The 17,539-nt window shown below is 36.0% G+C and overlaps 1 protein-coding gene across 8 annotated transcripts in view; it reads right to left on the bottom strand.

The window, feature by feature from the left end:
* AKAP9 (A-kinase anchoring protein 9) overlaps positions 1-17,539 on the bottom strand; it is a 153,688-nt gene that overhangs the window by 88,038 nt on the left and 48,111 nt on the right. For all 8 annotated transcript variants that reach the window (XM_045052355.1, XM_045052356.1, XM_045052358.1 and 5 more), the window contains 6 exons: positions 13,560-13,773; positions 11,394-11,473; positions 8,541-8,679; positions 8,030-8,115; positions 3,976-4,087; positions 3,110-3,308 (listed from right to left, as the gene is read on the bottom strand). In XM_045052355.1, coding sequence (XP_044908290.1) covers positions 3,110-3,308; positions 3,976-4,087; positions 8,030-8,115; positions 8,541-8,679; positions 11,394-11,473; positions 13,560-13,773 — 830 coding nt within the window. The remainder of the gene's footprint in view (positions 1-3,109; positions 3,309-3,975; positions 4,088-8,029; positions 8,116-8,540; positions 8,680-11,393; positions 11,474-13,559; positions 13,774-17,539) is intronic.

Here is a 17,539-nt window from a genome sequence, read left to right as displayed (position 1 = left end):
TATTTGTGTTCTTTGTTCATGATAAATGATTGTAAAAACTCATCTCCCCTGTCTTTCTTCTCTGTCCTTTCCTGGTTCTTCTGTCTCACAATTCTGTCTGTTTCCTTACTGCTTCTTGCACACACTATTCTGATCCTTGGCTCCATATTTTGATTCTTTTTTTCATAGCTGAGAAGCCCTCCTGATTACTTTGGGTCTATTAAGACCCAAATTCTAATAAAAAAATTCTACTTAGTCCACAATTTCATTCTATGGCTTTATAGCATTTGAAAGTGTTCATCCCAAATTCAAAATATAGTCTGGCTAAAACCAAACTCACTGCTCCCCTCTTAATATTAAGCTAACTCTCCACCAGCCTAATTTCTCTATTTTATATTAATGTATCATTATTCTCCATATTCTCTAGCTCATACAACACAGTGTCATCTTTGTTTTTCCCCTTTACTTTGTTCTCAACATTCCTCCTTCTATCCCAACATCTCATAGTCATCCCTTCATTTCCTTTTCCTCTGGAACCACTCCAATAAGCAATTATCATAAAAATGTGCAGTAAAAGATGCCACACAGACATGGGTTTAAATTCCAGCACTTTGGTTGTTATCACCATGTTATATTCCTTAACCACTACTTCTTAAAAATTATTTTGTGAATAAGTATTATTTCAATGATTAGACTGAAGTCACTTGAGGGAAAAGGCCACTTAAATACATCTATAGCTCCTTCCATGGCATCTAGCTAAGGCCCATCCCAGATTGTTTCATTTAATCCTCACACTCTTAATGGTAGTTTTATTGTCCCTCATATTACTAAGACATGTTAAAATAATCTGCCAAAAATTGTATAGCCAGTAAAAGATTAAATCAGGTGTCAAATGAAGATCTGACTCTAGTCATTCCAATCCTATACTATATCCCTAAGAGGCTCCTAGTATACAACATCTCCAAATACATGTTAAATGAACGACTCAATTATTTTTTTAAACAAGTTCAAATCTACTTTAATTCAAAAAGCATCATAGTTGTATCCAAAAATGTGATGACATTTACAAGAAATAACTTTGACTCATCACTATTAGCAGGAGTGAACATGGTCCTTAGTAACCTCTGTTTTGGGGAGTGGGAGAAAACTAATGGTTTTAAGCTGAAAGGTACTGTCAACACACTTCCACTGAATATTCTAGAAACTCTGAGAGAGGGTGGTGAGCTGACAAAAGCCCAACTGTAGTAACAGCAAATAAGTCTACATTTCCAAAAGACTCCCTTTTCTTCACACTTTAGAGAGAAAGCATCACTAGAGAGAAAGGAAGGCTATATGAAATACTATAGCTGATTATTAGAGAGTTCTTGCTATCTACTTATTTTCTTTCATATCAGAAAACCTAGAGTGGTGGTTTCCAAACGTCAATTCATGGACTTTCTGTATCAGAATTATTTTGTTACAAATACACATGTCCATGGTCTATCTCAAAGCTGTTAAGTCTGACTCTCCAAATGTATAGTCCAGTAATCTAATTTTAAGTATTCAAAAGCCTCCAGTGTTTCTGATGCATGGTCAAGTTTAAGAGCTAATGATCTCAAATGAAATGGGAGCTTTAGAAGGCTGTGCCAGGCTGGGCAAATGATTCCAAAGCCTACAAACAGACCCTGAATAAAAGAAGGAGGAACAGACTGCTTCCCCAAAAGTGTGGACATTCAATATCTTGTCTCAAGGAAAGAAATGTTTTTTTGTCTTGAGGTCCCATTAGTAAGTGCCTATGAAGACAGTCCTAGAAGAGCAGAGCCAGCCAAAGTTAGATGAAATCTCTGAACATTGCACAGAGCTAAATATTATAGCACACTCCCCAACTAAATTATGAACTGTTCATTCATTCATTTAACAGATATTTACTGAGCACCTACTAGCAGAGGGAATAATTACACGGTCTGGGACACATCAATGACTCAAATGGGCAAAAATCCCCACCCTTACAAAGCTTGAAGTCTTTCATAAAAGAAAGACACTAAACAAAACAAATAAAATCAAACTCCCCTGTAAATATATATAAACTTGGTTTTCATCTTATACATACATACCTTTATATATATATATATAACAGATAATGTTAAGTAATATAGAAAGAAATGACGCAGGAAATTAGCGTACAGAGTTCTAAAGAACAATTTTAATTTAAATGGGGGTAATCAGAATAGACATCATAAGAACATTATATCTGCATAAAGACCCAAAGGAGGTACTGTGTTGGGCATGTAAATATCTGGAGAAAGATCATTCTAAAGCAGGAGCATACTGATGGTCTGAGATCTCAAGAAGAATGTGCGGCATGAGAATAGTGACCGGTGGGTGAGTCAACAGGAGATAAAGTCAAAGTGGTAACAGGGAACCATCATGTAGGACCTAGTAAGGCACTGTAAGGACAGAAGAGCACTGGACTAACGTGATCTGATCCATGTCTTAAATCTAGTTGTGGAAATGTGCTGAGGACAGACTTTAGGGAAGAGTTAGGGTAGAAGGAGAGAGATCAGTTGTTGCAGTAATCCACGTGAGACATGACAATGGTAGGCAGCAGGGGGCTAGTGAGAAGTGGTCCAGTTTAGATGTATTTTGGAGGCAGAATACCTCCTTTTGATAGACTGGAAGTGAGGTATGAGAGAAAGAAGAGTAACCTCAGATAGAGATGGCTGCTGAAGGAACAAATTTCAAGGGGAAGATCCAGAGTTCTGGACATGGTGAATCTGAATATTAGACAACAAAGTGGAGAAAGTCCAATCATGACTAGAATGATCCTATCTTATATTTCTTGGGTATGTCCCACATCAAGGTAGTAAAGACCAGGCATATGATAACAAATATATGCGCACTCTCTCAGCAAATTAACAACAACCAGCATTTTTATAAAATAAGGTTTAAGTAAAATCCCTATAATGTCTTCAGTTTATAATATTTCACACATTACAACGAATTATCTCTTATTCTTATTTCTTGATAATGCTACATCCCCATCTCTTTCATCCAATTTTCCTTAAGTCACATTTTCTTCTGGAAAACAATCATGTTATGACTATTACTACTCTACAAATGCTGTTGAATGAAATTATAAGTAGACAGATACCTTGGCTGAACTGTAGACTCACTGACAGCTTGAAGCCTTTCCTGCAAACAATGGATCTCTGCCCCATAGTTTTCTTCAGTTTCTTTCAATTGTTGCTGCAAAGAGGAGATGAAGTTTTCTAATTCTTGAACTTGTCCTTCCAGTTGCCTAATTTTTTCAGAATCTTGCAGAGCAGATAACTTGCTTTTATGACTGACATCTAAGTTATATGAAGAGAAGAAAATAAACACTTCAACAGAAATTTCTTAGTGAAATACCACAATCACTTTTTTGTGTGTGGAGATATTCATTCTTCTTTGAAAAAATAATGTTTTTTTTACTAGTGATAACTCAAGTTTCAATTTAAACTCAATTTGACTCAAGAAAACAAACAAAATGAATTGTGCAATTCAAGATCATTTCTTTAATCTTCATGTCTGTAGTACCCCTAAATCTACCAACTTTATGTCTTTAAACTGGAAACAATTTAGAATCACAGAGTAAGAAGTGAGAAGGGATCAAAGACAGCAATAGTCCAAATCTTCCACTTTAAGAATGAGAAAACTGAGACCAGAGAGATTATACTGAAATGCCCAAGGTCACGAGGTTATCTCAAATTGTAAAGTAAGAAAATCAAATGATTAGGGCACTGGGTGGCTCAGTCACCTGAGCATCTGACTTTGGCTCAGGTCATGACCATGAGTTTGAGCCTGGCATTGGGCATGCTACTGTCAGGGCAGAGCCCCTGCTTCAGATCCTCTACCTCTCTCTCCTGCTCCTCCCCTACTTGTGCTCTCTCTCTCAAAAGTTAAAAAAAAAAAAAAAAAATCAAATGATTAAATATTTGGTATAAAAATACTACACTGTGGCATATAATCAAAATTTACCAATGTCATGAAAATTGGTCATCTGAGAGGCTGATAAAAACTCTGTTTCCTCTTTTGGTAGACCTCCTTCTGCAACCTCAAGCTTCACATCATCTGTCTCCTGTCCATGTATCTATTGAAAAGAACAGAAAAGGAGTGACATAAATATACGATCTAGCATTTTGAAGTTATATTAAAGCAGCTTTACATTGAAAATGTTTTTGAAATCACTTAGAATTTTAATACTCTTATATAAATATTTTTGCTTCTACGTTATTCCACGCTTTCTTCTGACAGTGATTCACATTCCCTTCACAGCACTACAATTATATTAGTAAGTGTACTGTTCTTTCATACCCAGAAAGAAGTTCATTTTAATACAAAAACAGAAGCTGCACAGAATTTTGGTATATAACTCATACAGTATTTGTAATATGACTTGGTCTTTGGAATTTCAACTCATACACTGTAAATTTTATGTTTATCAAAACTTGGTAATGTAACTTCATGAATCTCTGGATATAACCTATGTACATCCAAGTAATTGACAAATGGTATGGTTCTTTACACAAAAGGAAGGAAAATAATGAAAACAGATGAACCTCAAGTTATTTCCTTAACTATTATAATTAGGCAGCAATTTGTCAGATGCTTAGGTGTCTTAATTTAGTTATTCATAGAATACTTAATAATCATCTACTACATGGCTAGCACTGTGACAAGACAGACTAAGATAACATCAGTAAAAAAAAAAAAAAAAAAAATGTGTATCTGCCCTTACAGAATGTATCAACTAGTTGGGGAAATAAAATTAAGTAACTAGAGAAGCACTAAACTATAATTGACTATAAGGACAATAACAGAGAAGAAAGAATGACGTGTGTGAGTAGTTATAGAGTAAGTCAAACTTGATTCAGGCCTCAGTCATTTTGGGCAATGATCAGAAAGGTTATACTGAAAAAAAAGTATGAGCCATTTGTGAATGAACAGCCTAATGCTATAACTAGTAAAGAAAACTATCTTGTAAAGAGGGGTTTAATTTGGATAAGGATGGGGAAGATGGCTATGTAAATAAGATAGATTTAGACTACAAAGCACCTTAAAAGCAAGGAGAAAGAGTTTGGACTTGCTCGGCTAGATAAACAAATAATACCACAAAAAGCAGGTGAGCCACAGGATAAAACTATTTCCCACGAAGGCTACTTTACTGGTTACTATTCTTATCAAGTCCTCTACCCCGTGCCTAACCCCTAGTACAACTTCAACAGAAGACCTTGCCTCTTAATTTCCCAAAGAAAATAAAGACCATCAGGTAAATTCTTCAGTTTCCAGCCTACTTTTCCAAATATATCTCTTCACTTAATTCATTCAGCACTTATTAAACCTCTACCATGTGCTCCAACCAAGGACCACATTAAGAAGAAATAAAAATAAAGACAAGACTCCCTGATTCTGAAGGGTTTAGAATCTAGGAATTATTTTAAATAGATCATTACCTCCCCCCTTTTCCCTGTTGCCATAGTTCTTTGTACAAACTTGCATTTATTATTTTTCTTATTATTATAATTAACAGAAAAAGGTAAATGCAGTAACCAAAGGCCAACAGAATGGAGGAAGAAATGCCTAAGTCTAGGAAGACAGGTAAAGAGGACACAAAGGAAATAACATCTGAACCAACTGGAAGAACACACCAAGCAGACTGGAGTTTGATGGCAGTGTCAGGCAGAAAAAAACCAGCATTCAATAAAGGCCAAGGTGTGAAAGATCAGGGTACATTTGGGAAACTCTGGGAGTATTTCAGTATGGCTAAAATGAGGAGGAGGAGGGTTAGAAGATGAAGCTAACAGGTTAGACAGTGATGTACTGCAGTGCTGAGACTGATCTCAACCAACCTCTGGATGCCTTTGTGGTGAGAGCTACCTTACTGGGTTAACATGTGAATTTCACTTTTTAATTTTTTTTCTGGGGAGAACTAAAGAAGTTAGGGTGGGTATCTGTGTTCCAAAGTAAGCCTCCCACATTCTGGTACTGGGGAAGGGAGGTGTTTCTCTCATCAAACCAAACTGTTCCCTACTCAGTGCCCTAAAAAGAAAGAGGCAAAGTGACACATCATTCACTGACTCACAAATCCATCACTGTGGATTACTTGCTTACTATAAGCCCTCCTACACTATTTAATAGTTTCAACTGTGTATTGCCATGAAGAAAAGCAACATACTTTTAAAAGAAAGAAAACAAGGAAGGTAAGAAAACAGAAAGGAAATCTGACAGTTAAGGATTCACCACTGACTTTGATCAAAGAAAGCTTAGTGAAGTGCAAGTTGGAAGCTTGTTTACAATGGGGAGGAGAGGGGAGCAGATGGGGAAGTTCCCGCTATAGTCTATTCTTTCTTTCAAACAATGTGACCATGAAGGAGAAAGAGAACCACAAAGGAAGATGTGGCATTGAGGACCGGTTATGTTCTAAATAGAGACGTGAGGAATGTGCGAGGGGAAAGGACAGAAACAGAGAAAAACACAAGCAAAGGAGCTGAAATCACAGAAGAGAGGGAAGGGACATGTTATCAATCTTGGAAGAGGTAGAAAGGGATATTAACAAAGTCACAGGAAATAAAATAACCTTGGTTATGGAAAGGAATAACTTCTGAGAAGGAAAATTAATTAGGGCATTCAGAGATTTAAAGAAATACATATGGTCTAAAGGTAGCAGGCTGAGATAATTTATAATTGATAGCTCTGGTATTTGTAGAGAAATAGGAGATAAGGCCAAATACAAAGGGGGACCAGAAGTAGACTATATGACTTGAGGAAAGTTGTAAAGCTGAGAAACATCCACTGAAGGGATTGTGAGAAGGTAAAGTACCACATAAAAGAACTGTGAAGTGATCCTGAGGGTCTGGCTGATGTCAGACCATGATGACGTAGTGTCACCAAACCACATTTGCATCTAATTTTCTAAGCAGCCCTCAGAAACCCAAGTATGACTAGAGAAGAAGGATCCCTGGAGGCAGGATAAGGGCAGTAAAAAAACAAAAAAATCCAAACTGCTAAGAGTACTGGTAAGAAAATGGTATGATGATTTTGAATAGGGATCAACATCTTGGCTATGAAGGGAAGTAGAAAGAAAAGTAATTATTGTAGGGAAATGTAGAGTTAAATAAGGACTTTTATCTATCCACCTGCCCTCCTACATAGTTATCTGTAAGACAGTGGAGTAGGTTTACAGGTTTTAGAAAAGGCAGGATAGTTTATATACTTGCAGAGGAAGAGAAAGAGAAAAGGAATGATGGAAAGGGGAAAAGAGAAACAGAGGAAGACAGAAGGCAAGAAAGAGGGAGGGGAAGAGAAAGAAGAACAAGAATTGTCAAGTGATCCTGAGGTCCGGTTGATGTCAGACCATGATTACACAGTGTTACCAAACCACATCTGCATCTAATTTTCTTAGCAAAGCATCCCTCATAAGCAATAGAACTTTCGCTGCGTGTCAGTTAAATCTTTCAAATCTGCCCAGTTAAGTAGAATGACATCAAAAGTACCCCAAATAAACAGACATAGAGATCCTTCTGGATTTTTTCTACAACATGAAGATCATAACACTTATCTTTGCCAATATATGCTATTTATTTTTCTGATACAGTTAATAAATTACACTATGCCATATATATTCTCTTGCATACATTTCTAAAACAACTACTTGAAAGAAATTTGACATATCTAACACTGTGTGAAACTAATTAGCTATGTTCTAAACAACTATACTAATTCCATTTTTCTCTAAAACAGACCCACTACTTTAAAACTGCTATATAGAAAACTAAATACAACTGCTTCACCAAGTTTACAATCTGACATTTTATATACATCTTACTTTATCAGGATTTCCAAAACTCTCAAATGGGGTAAATAGTATTCAACTTGCAGATATTCCGTTAGCTCATTGATACTATGAATATGTAACTTTTCCTTCATATTTTTCATGTTCACTTATTTTAGAAATGCTTAGTTGATGAAGAAGCTTACAAAACAGCATGTGACACAATAAATGAAAACATAATACATTTTCCATTTCACAGACCTTACTTAATCGTGTTTGAAGTACCAAGAGTTTGTTGTATTCTTCTGTTACTTTGGTGAGAAGAGTTTGCATATTTTCTTGAAAGTCTAGATGATAAATAAACAATTATAATAATTTCATTTCACAAGCAAACTTGTGGACATCTTTGATTCTCTTTATATCACAATTACTGCATTACATAAATAAAAATAAGATTTCATGAATCCCAAAAGATACTAAATGACTGAATTATGATTAAAAGTGAAAGTTCATCACATTAACTGACTTAAGAAAATAATGTGGGAAGGGGCACCTGAGTGGCTCAGTTGGTTAAGTGTCCGACTCTAGGTTTTGGCTTAGGTCATGATCTCATGGCTGTGAGATCGAGCCCTGGGTCGGCTCCACAATGAGTGTGGAACCTGTTTAAGATTCTCTCTCCCTCTCTCTGCCCCTCCCCTGCTTGCACTCTATCTCACAAAACAAACAAATAAATATTTAAGAAAAAAGAAAAAAGACTGTAAGATTTTATTACCTTGAACTTCATATCTATAATCTTGCAATTCTTGTTCTTGATTTTCAGAAGTAGGCACACCAGAACTCTCTTTCTCTTCTATATTTATGCCACATTTTATAGCAGGAGTATGATGTTCACCAAGGACATTGCAAAAAGTCTATTAACAAAATTAGTATTTTACAGAATTAAAAATTTTTGATTTGTGCCTCTGAAAAATCATTAAACGTTATTTTCCTATATGTAAAAGTCAAAATGGCACAGAAAAATCAGCAAGGAAACACTATTGCATACACCAAATCAGTCTGCAAAAGAAATGGTTAAATCTAAATCTTTCTCTCTCTCTAGGACATAAAATACTTCCTACAGTGGAAAAATATTGATAATCCTAACTGCACAAAACTATTTTTTCTGCTTCTCATAATGAATATAGCTTGTACTGCAATCTACCACTTTCTAGCTTGTATCTTAGATTGATGTTATCTCTGTATTGCCAACTACCCTTGAAAAAACACCAGAAGACAAGGACAGAAGTTAAAAGATGATGACTAGGGGTGCCTCAGTTGGCAGAGCATGACTCTTGATCTTGGGGTCATGAGGTCAAGCCCCATGTTGGGCATAGAGCTTACTCAAAAAAAAAAAAAAATTATGACTGGAAAGTAGTCTATAAATTCTGAAGGCACTTGTGATGAGCACTGGGTGTTGTAAGTGATGAATCACTGAATTCTACTCCTGAAACCAATACTGCATTGCATGTTAACTAAAATTTAAATTTAAAAAAAAATTATATGAAGTAGATCACATTCATGTACTTTTCTGTAACACATAGGTAGAATTCTATGCTTTATATGCACAAATTACAAATATGTGACACATTATTAGTCTTTTTCTCCTGAGCAACAGAAAATTCTACCATCATTTAAAAACAACACATGACCCATAATCATTTCAGAAGCCCTCAAAATAAGTTTCACCTTTGCCCTGCACACAACTGGAAACAACTGGAAAAAAACAAATTGTTTATTACTATTTCTTGAGATTCGCTTAAAAGTTAACTATACTGTCAATTAACAATTGAGTGTATTAAATTTTCAGCAGTTTCTAAAATGGAATTTTATCATACTAGGGTTGGCAGAAACCTGAATGATCACCCCATTTACTAATGAAGAAATGGACTCAAAAAGATGAAAAAACTAGTCTATGGCAACATTATTAGTGACAAAACCAGGTTTCATGAAGAACCCCAGAGGACCCCTCTATCAGAACAAGTGATTCATATTTCAATTTGAGATTAGGGATCAGATAAAGACAATAACAAAAGGAAAAAACCATAAAATCAGTTTATAACTTAACTAATTCGACTTGGGCTCTCTTTCCATTATTTACTGAATATCAACAATAGATATGAAAGGACAATGCCTGAATACTTCAGAAGTGGAGGTGGACACTGCTGAGTAGCTGAATGAAGACATGCATTAGGTGTGGTTGCTTCTTACTTTTTGAGGTTTTTGCAACACTGTTCTTTGAACAATTTTATAGGTAATCAAAATCAGTAAGGTAGCTCTACCTGTCCCAACTAATACCACCCTCTTCCTCCAATTCATAAATATAAAAGCCCGGGATAGAGATTAGGGACAAACCAAAGCAAAGATTATAAATTCTGAACTATTCCAAATACGCAGAAAAACAGTTTATCTATTACTTACCTTTAACAAATGGTCAATTTTATCATATTATCTCCATATTTTTTAAAGAAACTGAAAATTACATATAGATTTGAAGCTCTCTATTTTAAGTACTGCTTATCCATTTTATGCACCTTTCTCTCTATCCAGAGGTAATTATTCGAGCATACGTACTTTATATTTTTGAGATTTACTGACATTAGTACAGACATCAAACACTGCTAAACGGAGTTCCAGTGCATCGAGATAACACAATTTATTTATTACCATTGTTCATGGAAAGCAGAGTTGTTTCCCATTTTTAACTTAATAAAGACACTCTAGCAATGAACAGATCTGACTGTGCACAAATAAATGCTTGGGTTGTAGGATGTATATATCTTCAAAAATATACCCTGCCAATCTCCTTCTCAAGGCAGTACATTTCCACCAGGAGTGTGTAAGTACTTCTATCTCACTCTAAGTTCACAAACATACTTGGCATAGAGTTTTTAGACTTTGGCAATCTGAAGTGTGAAATCATATCTCATTGATCTTGTGCAATCTCCCCAGGTAAGTCAATGGATGCACTCAACAACCAAAGTTGGCAGGGGCAGCAAACAGACTTTTTTTTTTGGGTTCTATTGGTCCACTGTTTTTTTGTATTAGGTATACCTTTTGTCTGTTCCACTGCTGAGATAATTTACTCCAATTTCTTTTGTTTCAAAAGATTATCAGAAAACATTTAAATGCTCATTTTAAAGTTAAAAACCCAGGAATATTTTCTAAGTGCAGCTCTGAAGTATAGTATTTCCTGTCTAAAAGTATTTTTTTTTTACATTTTTTAATTTTTTTAAATTTACATCCAAATTAGTTAGCATATAGTGCAACAATGATTTCAGGAGTAGATTCCTTAATGCCCCTTACCCAGTTAGCCCATCGCCCCTCCCACAGCTCCTCCAGTAACCCTCCTTTTGCTCTCCATTATTTAAGAGTCTCTTATATTTTGTCCCCCTCCCTGTTTTTATATTATTTTTGTTTCCTTTCCCTTATGCTCATCTGTTTTGTCTCTTAAAGTCCTCATATGAGCGAAGTCATATGATATTTGTCTTTCTCTAATTTCGCTTAGCATAATACCCTGTAGTTCCATCCACGTAGTCGCAAATGGCAAGATTTCATTCCTAAAAGTACTTCTTAACTAATATCTTACCTGTGTAAAATAAAAACATTCTTCAGACACTGCCCTGCGTAGTTTTCCAATAAGCATTTGTAAAGGCTTCACTTCATCACCTAATAGAACAGATACTGTGTTAAACATTTATCTACTTAAGTACTATTATCATTTTAAACCTATGTCAACTGGAAGCTTCCCTTACAATAAGATTAGTTTTAAATTCCTTATTTAGGGGCGCCTGGGTGGCGCAGTCAGTTAAGCGTCCGACTTCAGCCAGGTCACGATCTCGCGGTCCGTGAGTTCGAGCCCCACGTCAGGCTCTGGGCTGATGGCTCAGAGCCTGGAGCCTGTTTCCGATTCTGTGTCTCCCTCTCTCTCTGCCCCTCCCCCGTTCATGCTCTGTCTCTCTCTGTCCCAAAAATAAATAAACGTTGAAAAAAAAAATTAAAAAAAAAAATTCCTTATTTAAAACTTATTTTCCACTGCTCAATGTTAATGGTCTCAGATAATTTTTAAGATTCTCAGTTTATATCCTACAAAATGGTATGAAGTGGTGATTTACAAATTTTACTACTCCCCAATATAAGAAATATGTCATATATTGTAACCTATTATACACATCCATGGAAAACTGAAACAAGAATTTCACAGATCATTATTTACTTTTTTTTATATACTATATGCTTTTAATGTTTTCTGTTCTACTGTATTCTTTTATTTACTAAAAAAAAAAAAAATGCTGGCCATTACTCACTAACTGCATCAACCATTAGTGGACCCATTAATTAACTTATAGTTGAAAAACCACTGGACAGATTCTATCCTTTAGAGGATATCATTAAAAATAATACATGCTTAAAATCTTATTACATTCAAACCTAAAGAACTCCTGAAGTGGAAAAATGATATTTAAGCCACTCCCTAAATTCTACTCTGTTCAACAGAGCAACTAGACAAACTTAGGAACCACCTCATTCTCAAAAGTATATCTGTCAAGGGTGAAAACCTACAGACGTTTTGAACACAGGAAGTCTACTTAATAGAGTGATTAAACAATTACTAGAGATAAAAGCTAACTACAACTAGTCTACTTCAGATGCCTTATATGTTGTTGCTTCTCACAGTGTCTACTGTACAGTCTCCTAGGACATCTCATTCTTTTCTCTGGCCTCAAATGATCTTTGGATTTCCAAATCTTAATCTTGAGCCTAAACCTCTTACATTTCAGACTTCTATTTTTAACTGCCTACTAGATAACTTTTTTTTTTTTTTTTTAAGTCAAGAGGTATTTTTAACTATGTTCCAAACTGGATTTATTATTCTTCCCATAGATCTGCTCTGCATACTCCTCATGACTAGTCCCCCCTTCAATCCAGCTACCCAAGCTAGAAACTTACGGACCACTCTCAATTCTTCCCCCTTTCCTCCTAATATCAACTGCAGACTACAGCCTACTTCTTTGACTCTCTCTTCCGTCCTCAATGACATTTTATTCAGCCCCTTATTGTTAGCAGAACTACCTCCAAAGTTGCTTAACTGGTCTTCCTAGAACTAATCACCTTCCTTACTTTGCCTCATGGTGTTACCTTAAAATAAAAATTTTACTGTTACTCCCACTACTTAAAATCTTACAGGTCCTATCACCAATAGGATAAAGCTTAAACATGCTTCAGTCAGAGTATATAAGGCCTTTTCTAATCAAGCTCCTGTCAATCTTAACAGCTTTATATCCCACCACTTTCTCACGTGACTTGAACTCTCAATTCTCCAAGATGGCTACGATCTCTCACACCTCTATGTTTAAGACTCAGGAACCTTCCCTAAAATTCCAACAACCCTACTCCTGCCTGCAACCTCACTCCACTCCTCCTCCCAGGAGGTATAAGTCTTTTTTCCTTTTTTCTTCCATTCTTTCTAGTCATTTTTCTATTACAGAAATTGATCTATTGTTTTCTAAGAGTTTATTTTATATTGCTTTCCCACTTGATTACAACTTCTGTGGGAAAATGATTCAGTAATTTTAGATTTCCCAAGCACTTAAAAAAATGTGCAGTGATTATATGAACAGATGAATCCAGGACTTGGATATACAGTTACCTTCCTCTATGGGTTCTAAGACCAGGACAGTATCATGGAATGGTGGGCTCTAAGTGATATTTACTTATTTCATAGTACTTATAATTTTTTTAGAAAGCCATTTACCTGTTTCTTGTGTTTTTATATTCTGTAGCTCTTGCTGGTGTATTTCCTGAAGTTCCTTTATCTTTTCCTCTTGGGCAGAAATAAGTTCCTCCTTAAGACTACAAAGAGCTTTATCTTTTTCATTTTCCATATATTCACGAACCTGATCCACATGAGTTGAATAAACCAGAGAGAGGCATATACGCTGAGCTTCCATCTGTAGCCTTAAATCATTCTTAAAGTGAATGTATGTACACATTAGAATACTTTTAAACAACTTACATTTTTAAAATAACTTCTATCTTCTGCATTTACTGACTACAAGGGGGAAATACATGAAATTACAGTTTAAAACTTTATATAAGAGAGGTCTAATTTACCTCAGCCGCATCAATTTCTTACTTGACACATCGCCAAAGGCATGGGAATTAAAAGCAAAAATGAACTATTGGGACCTCATGAAGATAAAAAGCTTCTGCACAGCAAAGAAAACAACCAACAAAACTAAAAGGCAACCAACGGAACGGGAAAAGGTATTTGCAAATGACATATCGGACAAAGGGCTAGTATCCAAAATCGATAAAGAGTTCACCAAACTCCACACCCAAAAAAACAAATAATCCAGTGAAGAAATGGGCAGAAATCATGAATAGACACTTCTCTAAAGAAGATATCCAGATGGCCAACAGGCACATGAAAAGATGCTCAACATCGCTCATCAGGGAAATACAAATCAAAACCACACTCAGATATCATCTCACGCCAGTCAGAGTGGCCAAAATGAACAAATCAGGAGACTATATAGATGCTGGAGAGGATGTGGAGAAACGGGAACCCTTTTGCACTGTTGCTGGGAATGCAAACTGGTGCAGCCACTCTGGAAAACAGTGTGGAGGTTCCTCAAAAAATTAAACATAGACCTACCTTATGACTCAGCAGTAGCACTGCTAGGAATTTACCCAAGGGATACAGGAGTACTGATGCATAGGGGCACGTGTATCCCAATGTTTATAGCAGCACTCTCAACAATAGCCAAATTATGGAAAGAGCCTAAATGTCCATTAACTGATGAATGGATAAAGAAATTGTGGCTTATATACACAGTGGAGTACTACGTGGCAATGAGAAAGAATGAAATATGGCCCTTTGTAGCAACACGGATGGAACTGGAGAGTGTTATGCTAAGTGAAATAAGCCATACAGAGAAAGACAGATACCATATGTTTTCACTCTTATGTGGATCCTGAGAAACTTAACAGAAACCCATGGGGGAGGGGAAGGAAAAAAAAAAGAGATTAGACTGGGAGAGAGACAAAGCATAAGAGACTCTTAAAAACTGAGAACTGAGGGTTGATGGGGGGTGGGAGGGAGGGGAGGGTGGGTGATGGGTATTGAGGAGGGCACCTTTTGGGATGAGCACTGGGTGTTGTATGGAAACCAATCTGACAATAAATTTCATATATTAAAAAAAAGAGAGGTCTGATTTTTCTCACTTCATTCTGTTGCACTGATCTACCTATCTTTTTCAAGGAAAGTAGCACAATATTGCCATTACCACAACTTTATTGTAAACTTTGATAGATGGTATAGTAGTAGTATGGCCTGCTTCATCATTTAAAAATATTTTAGGGTTGTCTGGGTGGCTCAGTTGGTTAAGCATCCGACTCTTGATTTCAGCTCAGGTCATGATCTCACAGTTTGTGAGAGTGAGCCCCACATCGGGCTCTGTGCTGAGAGCATGGAACCTGCTTCGGATTCTTTCTCCCTCTCTCTGGCTCCTCAGCCACTTTGTACTCTCTCTCAAATAATAAGCATTTAAAAAATAAAAATATTTTAAATATAGAGAAATGAAAAGAATAGTGTAATAAACATGTACTCACAACCCAAATAAATACAATTATTTTGTCTTCCTCCCCCCCCATTTCTCTCCTTTCTACAAACTTTTTTGGTTTAGAAAGAAAACATAAATAAAATTTAATCCACTATATTCCCATTCCTCCTTTCCCAGAGGCAATTATTATCATAAATTTGCAACAAGTCCACTCCATTTCTTATACTATCACTTTTCAGTACATGTAAACAATATATATTTTATGTTTTTGAGAATTTACATAAATGGTGCAAAATGGTATTTATTTTGCAAATCATTCTTCTCATTCAATATACTGAGATCTATCCATGTAGATACAGGTTAATTTATTTTAACTGTGGTACCGTATCTGTGAATACACCACGATTTGTCAATTTCCTTCTTGGAGACCAACTATTATTTCTAATTTTTTGATATTTCAAAAATACTGCAGTAAATTCTTAGATATGCCCCTGTACAAATATACTTGTGTTTCCCTCATAAAGTGGTTCTCAAACTTTAGCAGGCACCAGAATAAACTGGAGTGCTTGTTAAAACAGATTGCTGGGCCCTTTCCCTGAGCTTCGGGTTTAGGAAGTCTGGTGTGGGGCCCCAAAATTTTAATTTTAACCTGTTTTCAAGTGCTGCTGATATTGCTAGTCAGGGACCACACTGACAACCACCTAGAAATGGTTCTGCAGGGTCATAGGTAATGTACATTAAATGTATTAAATTTTACCAAACTATGTTTTCTGTAATTGTACCAATTTATATTGACATTAACAGCGTATGTGAGTACTCATCTCCCCATATCCTCACCACATTTTATTGTGAGACTCATAAGGTTGAAAGCACCTTTTCATGTTTATTAAACAATTAATTTCATCCAAGAGTATGGTATTCAGGGGGGAGTCAGCATTATTTCTAAGCATAAGTAGATTGCTTGTAGGTGTTACTGTTGTATAAAATTATCCATCTATTTCTTCTGTGAGCTCCTTCCCCCCACCCTCACGTTACTCCCCTCTCCCAGTAAGAGGGTTTGTCATGGTAGTGACAACTGGGAAGGAATTTACCAGTTTGCTTCTCTTTAGTTTATGTAAGTTAATGTCAAGGAGAGGGTATCTGAATGTCACTGAAAATGTCTTCAGTAGAGAAAGTAAAATTCTTACTGAGAAAATTTGACCATTTGACAGCTTCAAATTCACTCCAATTAAGTCTTTTTTAAAAAATGTAAATGATCTCTCACATTTGCAGGAGTAATTGAACTGTAATCACATTATGCTTTTGAGAACCACTGCAGATAATTAACGAAGCATTAACCGTTATGCAATTTGAATTTTTAAACTCTATTTAAGTTATTAAAATATAAAATATCTTTACATTTAATATAAGATCATAAATGCAAATATAGAGACAGTCCCCAACTTATGACCCAGGAGTTTTTGACTTTATAATGGTGTAAAAGTGATACACATTCAATAGGAAGCTGTACTTCAAATTTTGAATTTCGATCTTTCCCCAGGCCAGTGATACGCAGTATGGCACACTCTTGTGCTGGGCACTAGCAGCGAGCCAGAGCTCCTAGTCAGCCACATGATCACAAGGATGAACAGCCAATACATTTACAACCATTCTTTTTTTTTTTTTAATTTAACCTTTTTAATGTGTATTTATTTTTGAGAGAGAGACACAGCACGAGCAGGGGAGGGACAGAGAGAGAGGGAGACACAGAATCCAAAGCAGGCTCTAGGCTCCGAGCTGTCAGCACAGAGCCCGACGCGGGGCTCAAACTCACAAAAACTGTGAGACCATGACCTGAGCCGACATCAGACACTTAACTGACTGAGCCACCCAGGCGTCCCAATAACCATTCTGTTTTTTACTTTCAGTATAGTATTCAATAAATTACATGACACATTCAACACTTTATTGTAAAATAGGCTTTGTGTTAGATGATTTTGCCCAACTGTACATAAGCTAATACAAGTATTCTGAGCATGCTTAAGGTAGACTAGGTTAAGCTATGATGTCCAGTAGGTTAAGTGCATTAACTTCATTTTCAACTTAACATATTCCAATTTACAATAGGTTTATTGTAATGTAACTCCATCATAAGATCTGTATTTATTAGAAGTAAAAAGAGAAAACCTTC

This window comes from Felis catus, chromosome A2 (genome assembly GCF_018350175.1).
Source record: "Felis catus isolate Fca126 chromosome A2, F.catus_Fca126_mat1.0, whole genome shotgun sequence".
NCBI classification, from domain to species: domain Eukaryota; kingdom Metazoa; phylum Chordata; class Mammalia; order Carnivora; family Felidae; genus Felis; species Felis catus.
The sequence above is the reverse complement of the archived record's forward strand: the minus strand, read 5'-3'. Positions and strand labels throughout refer to the sequence as shown.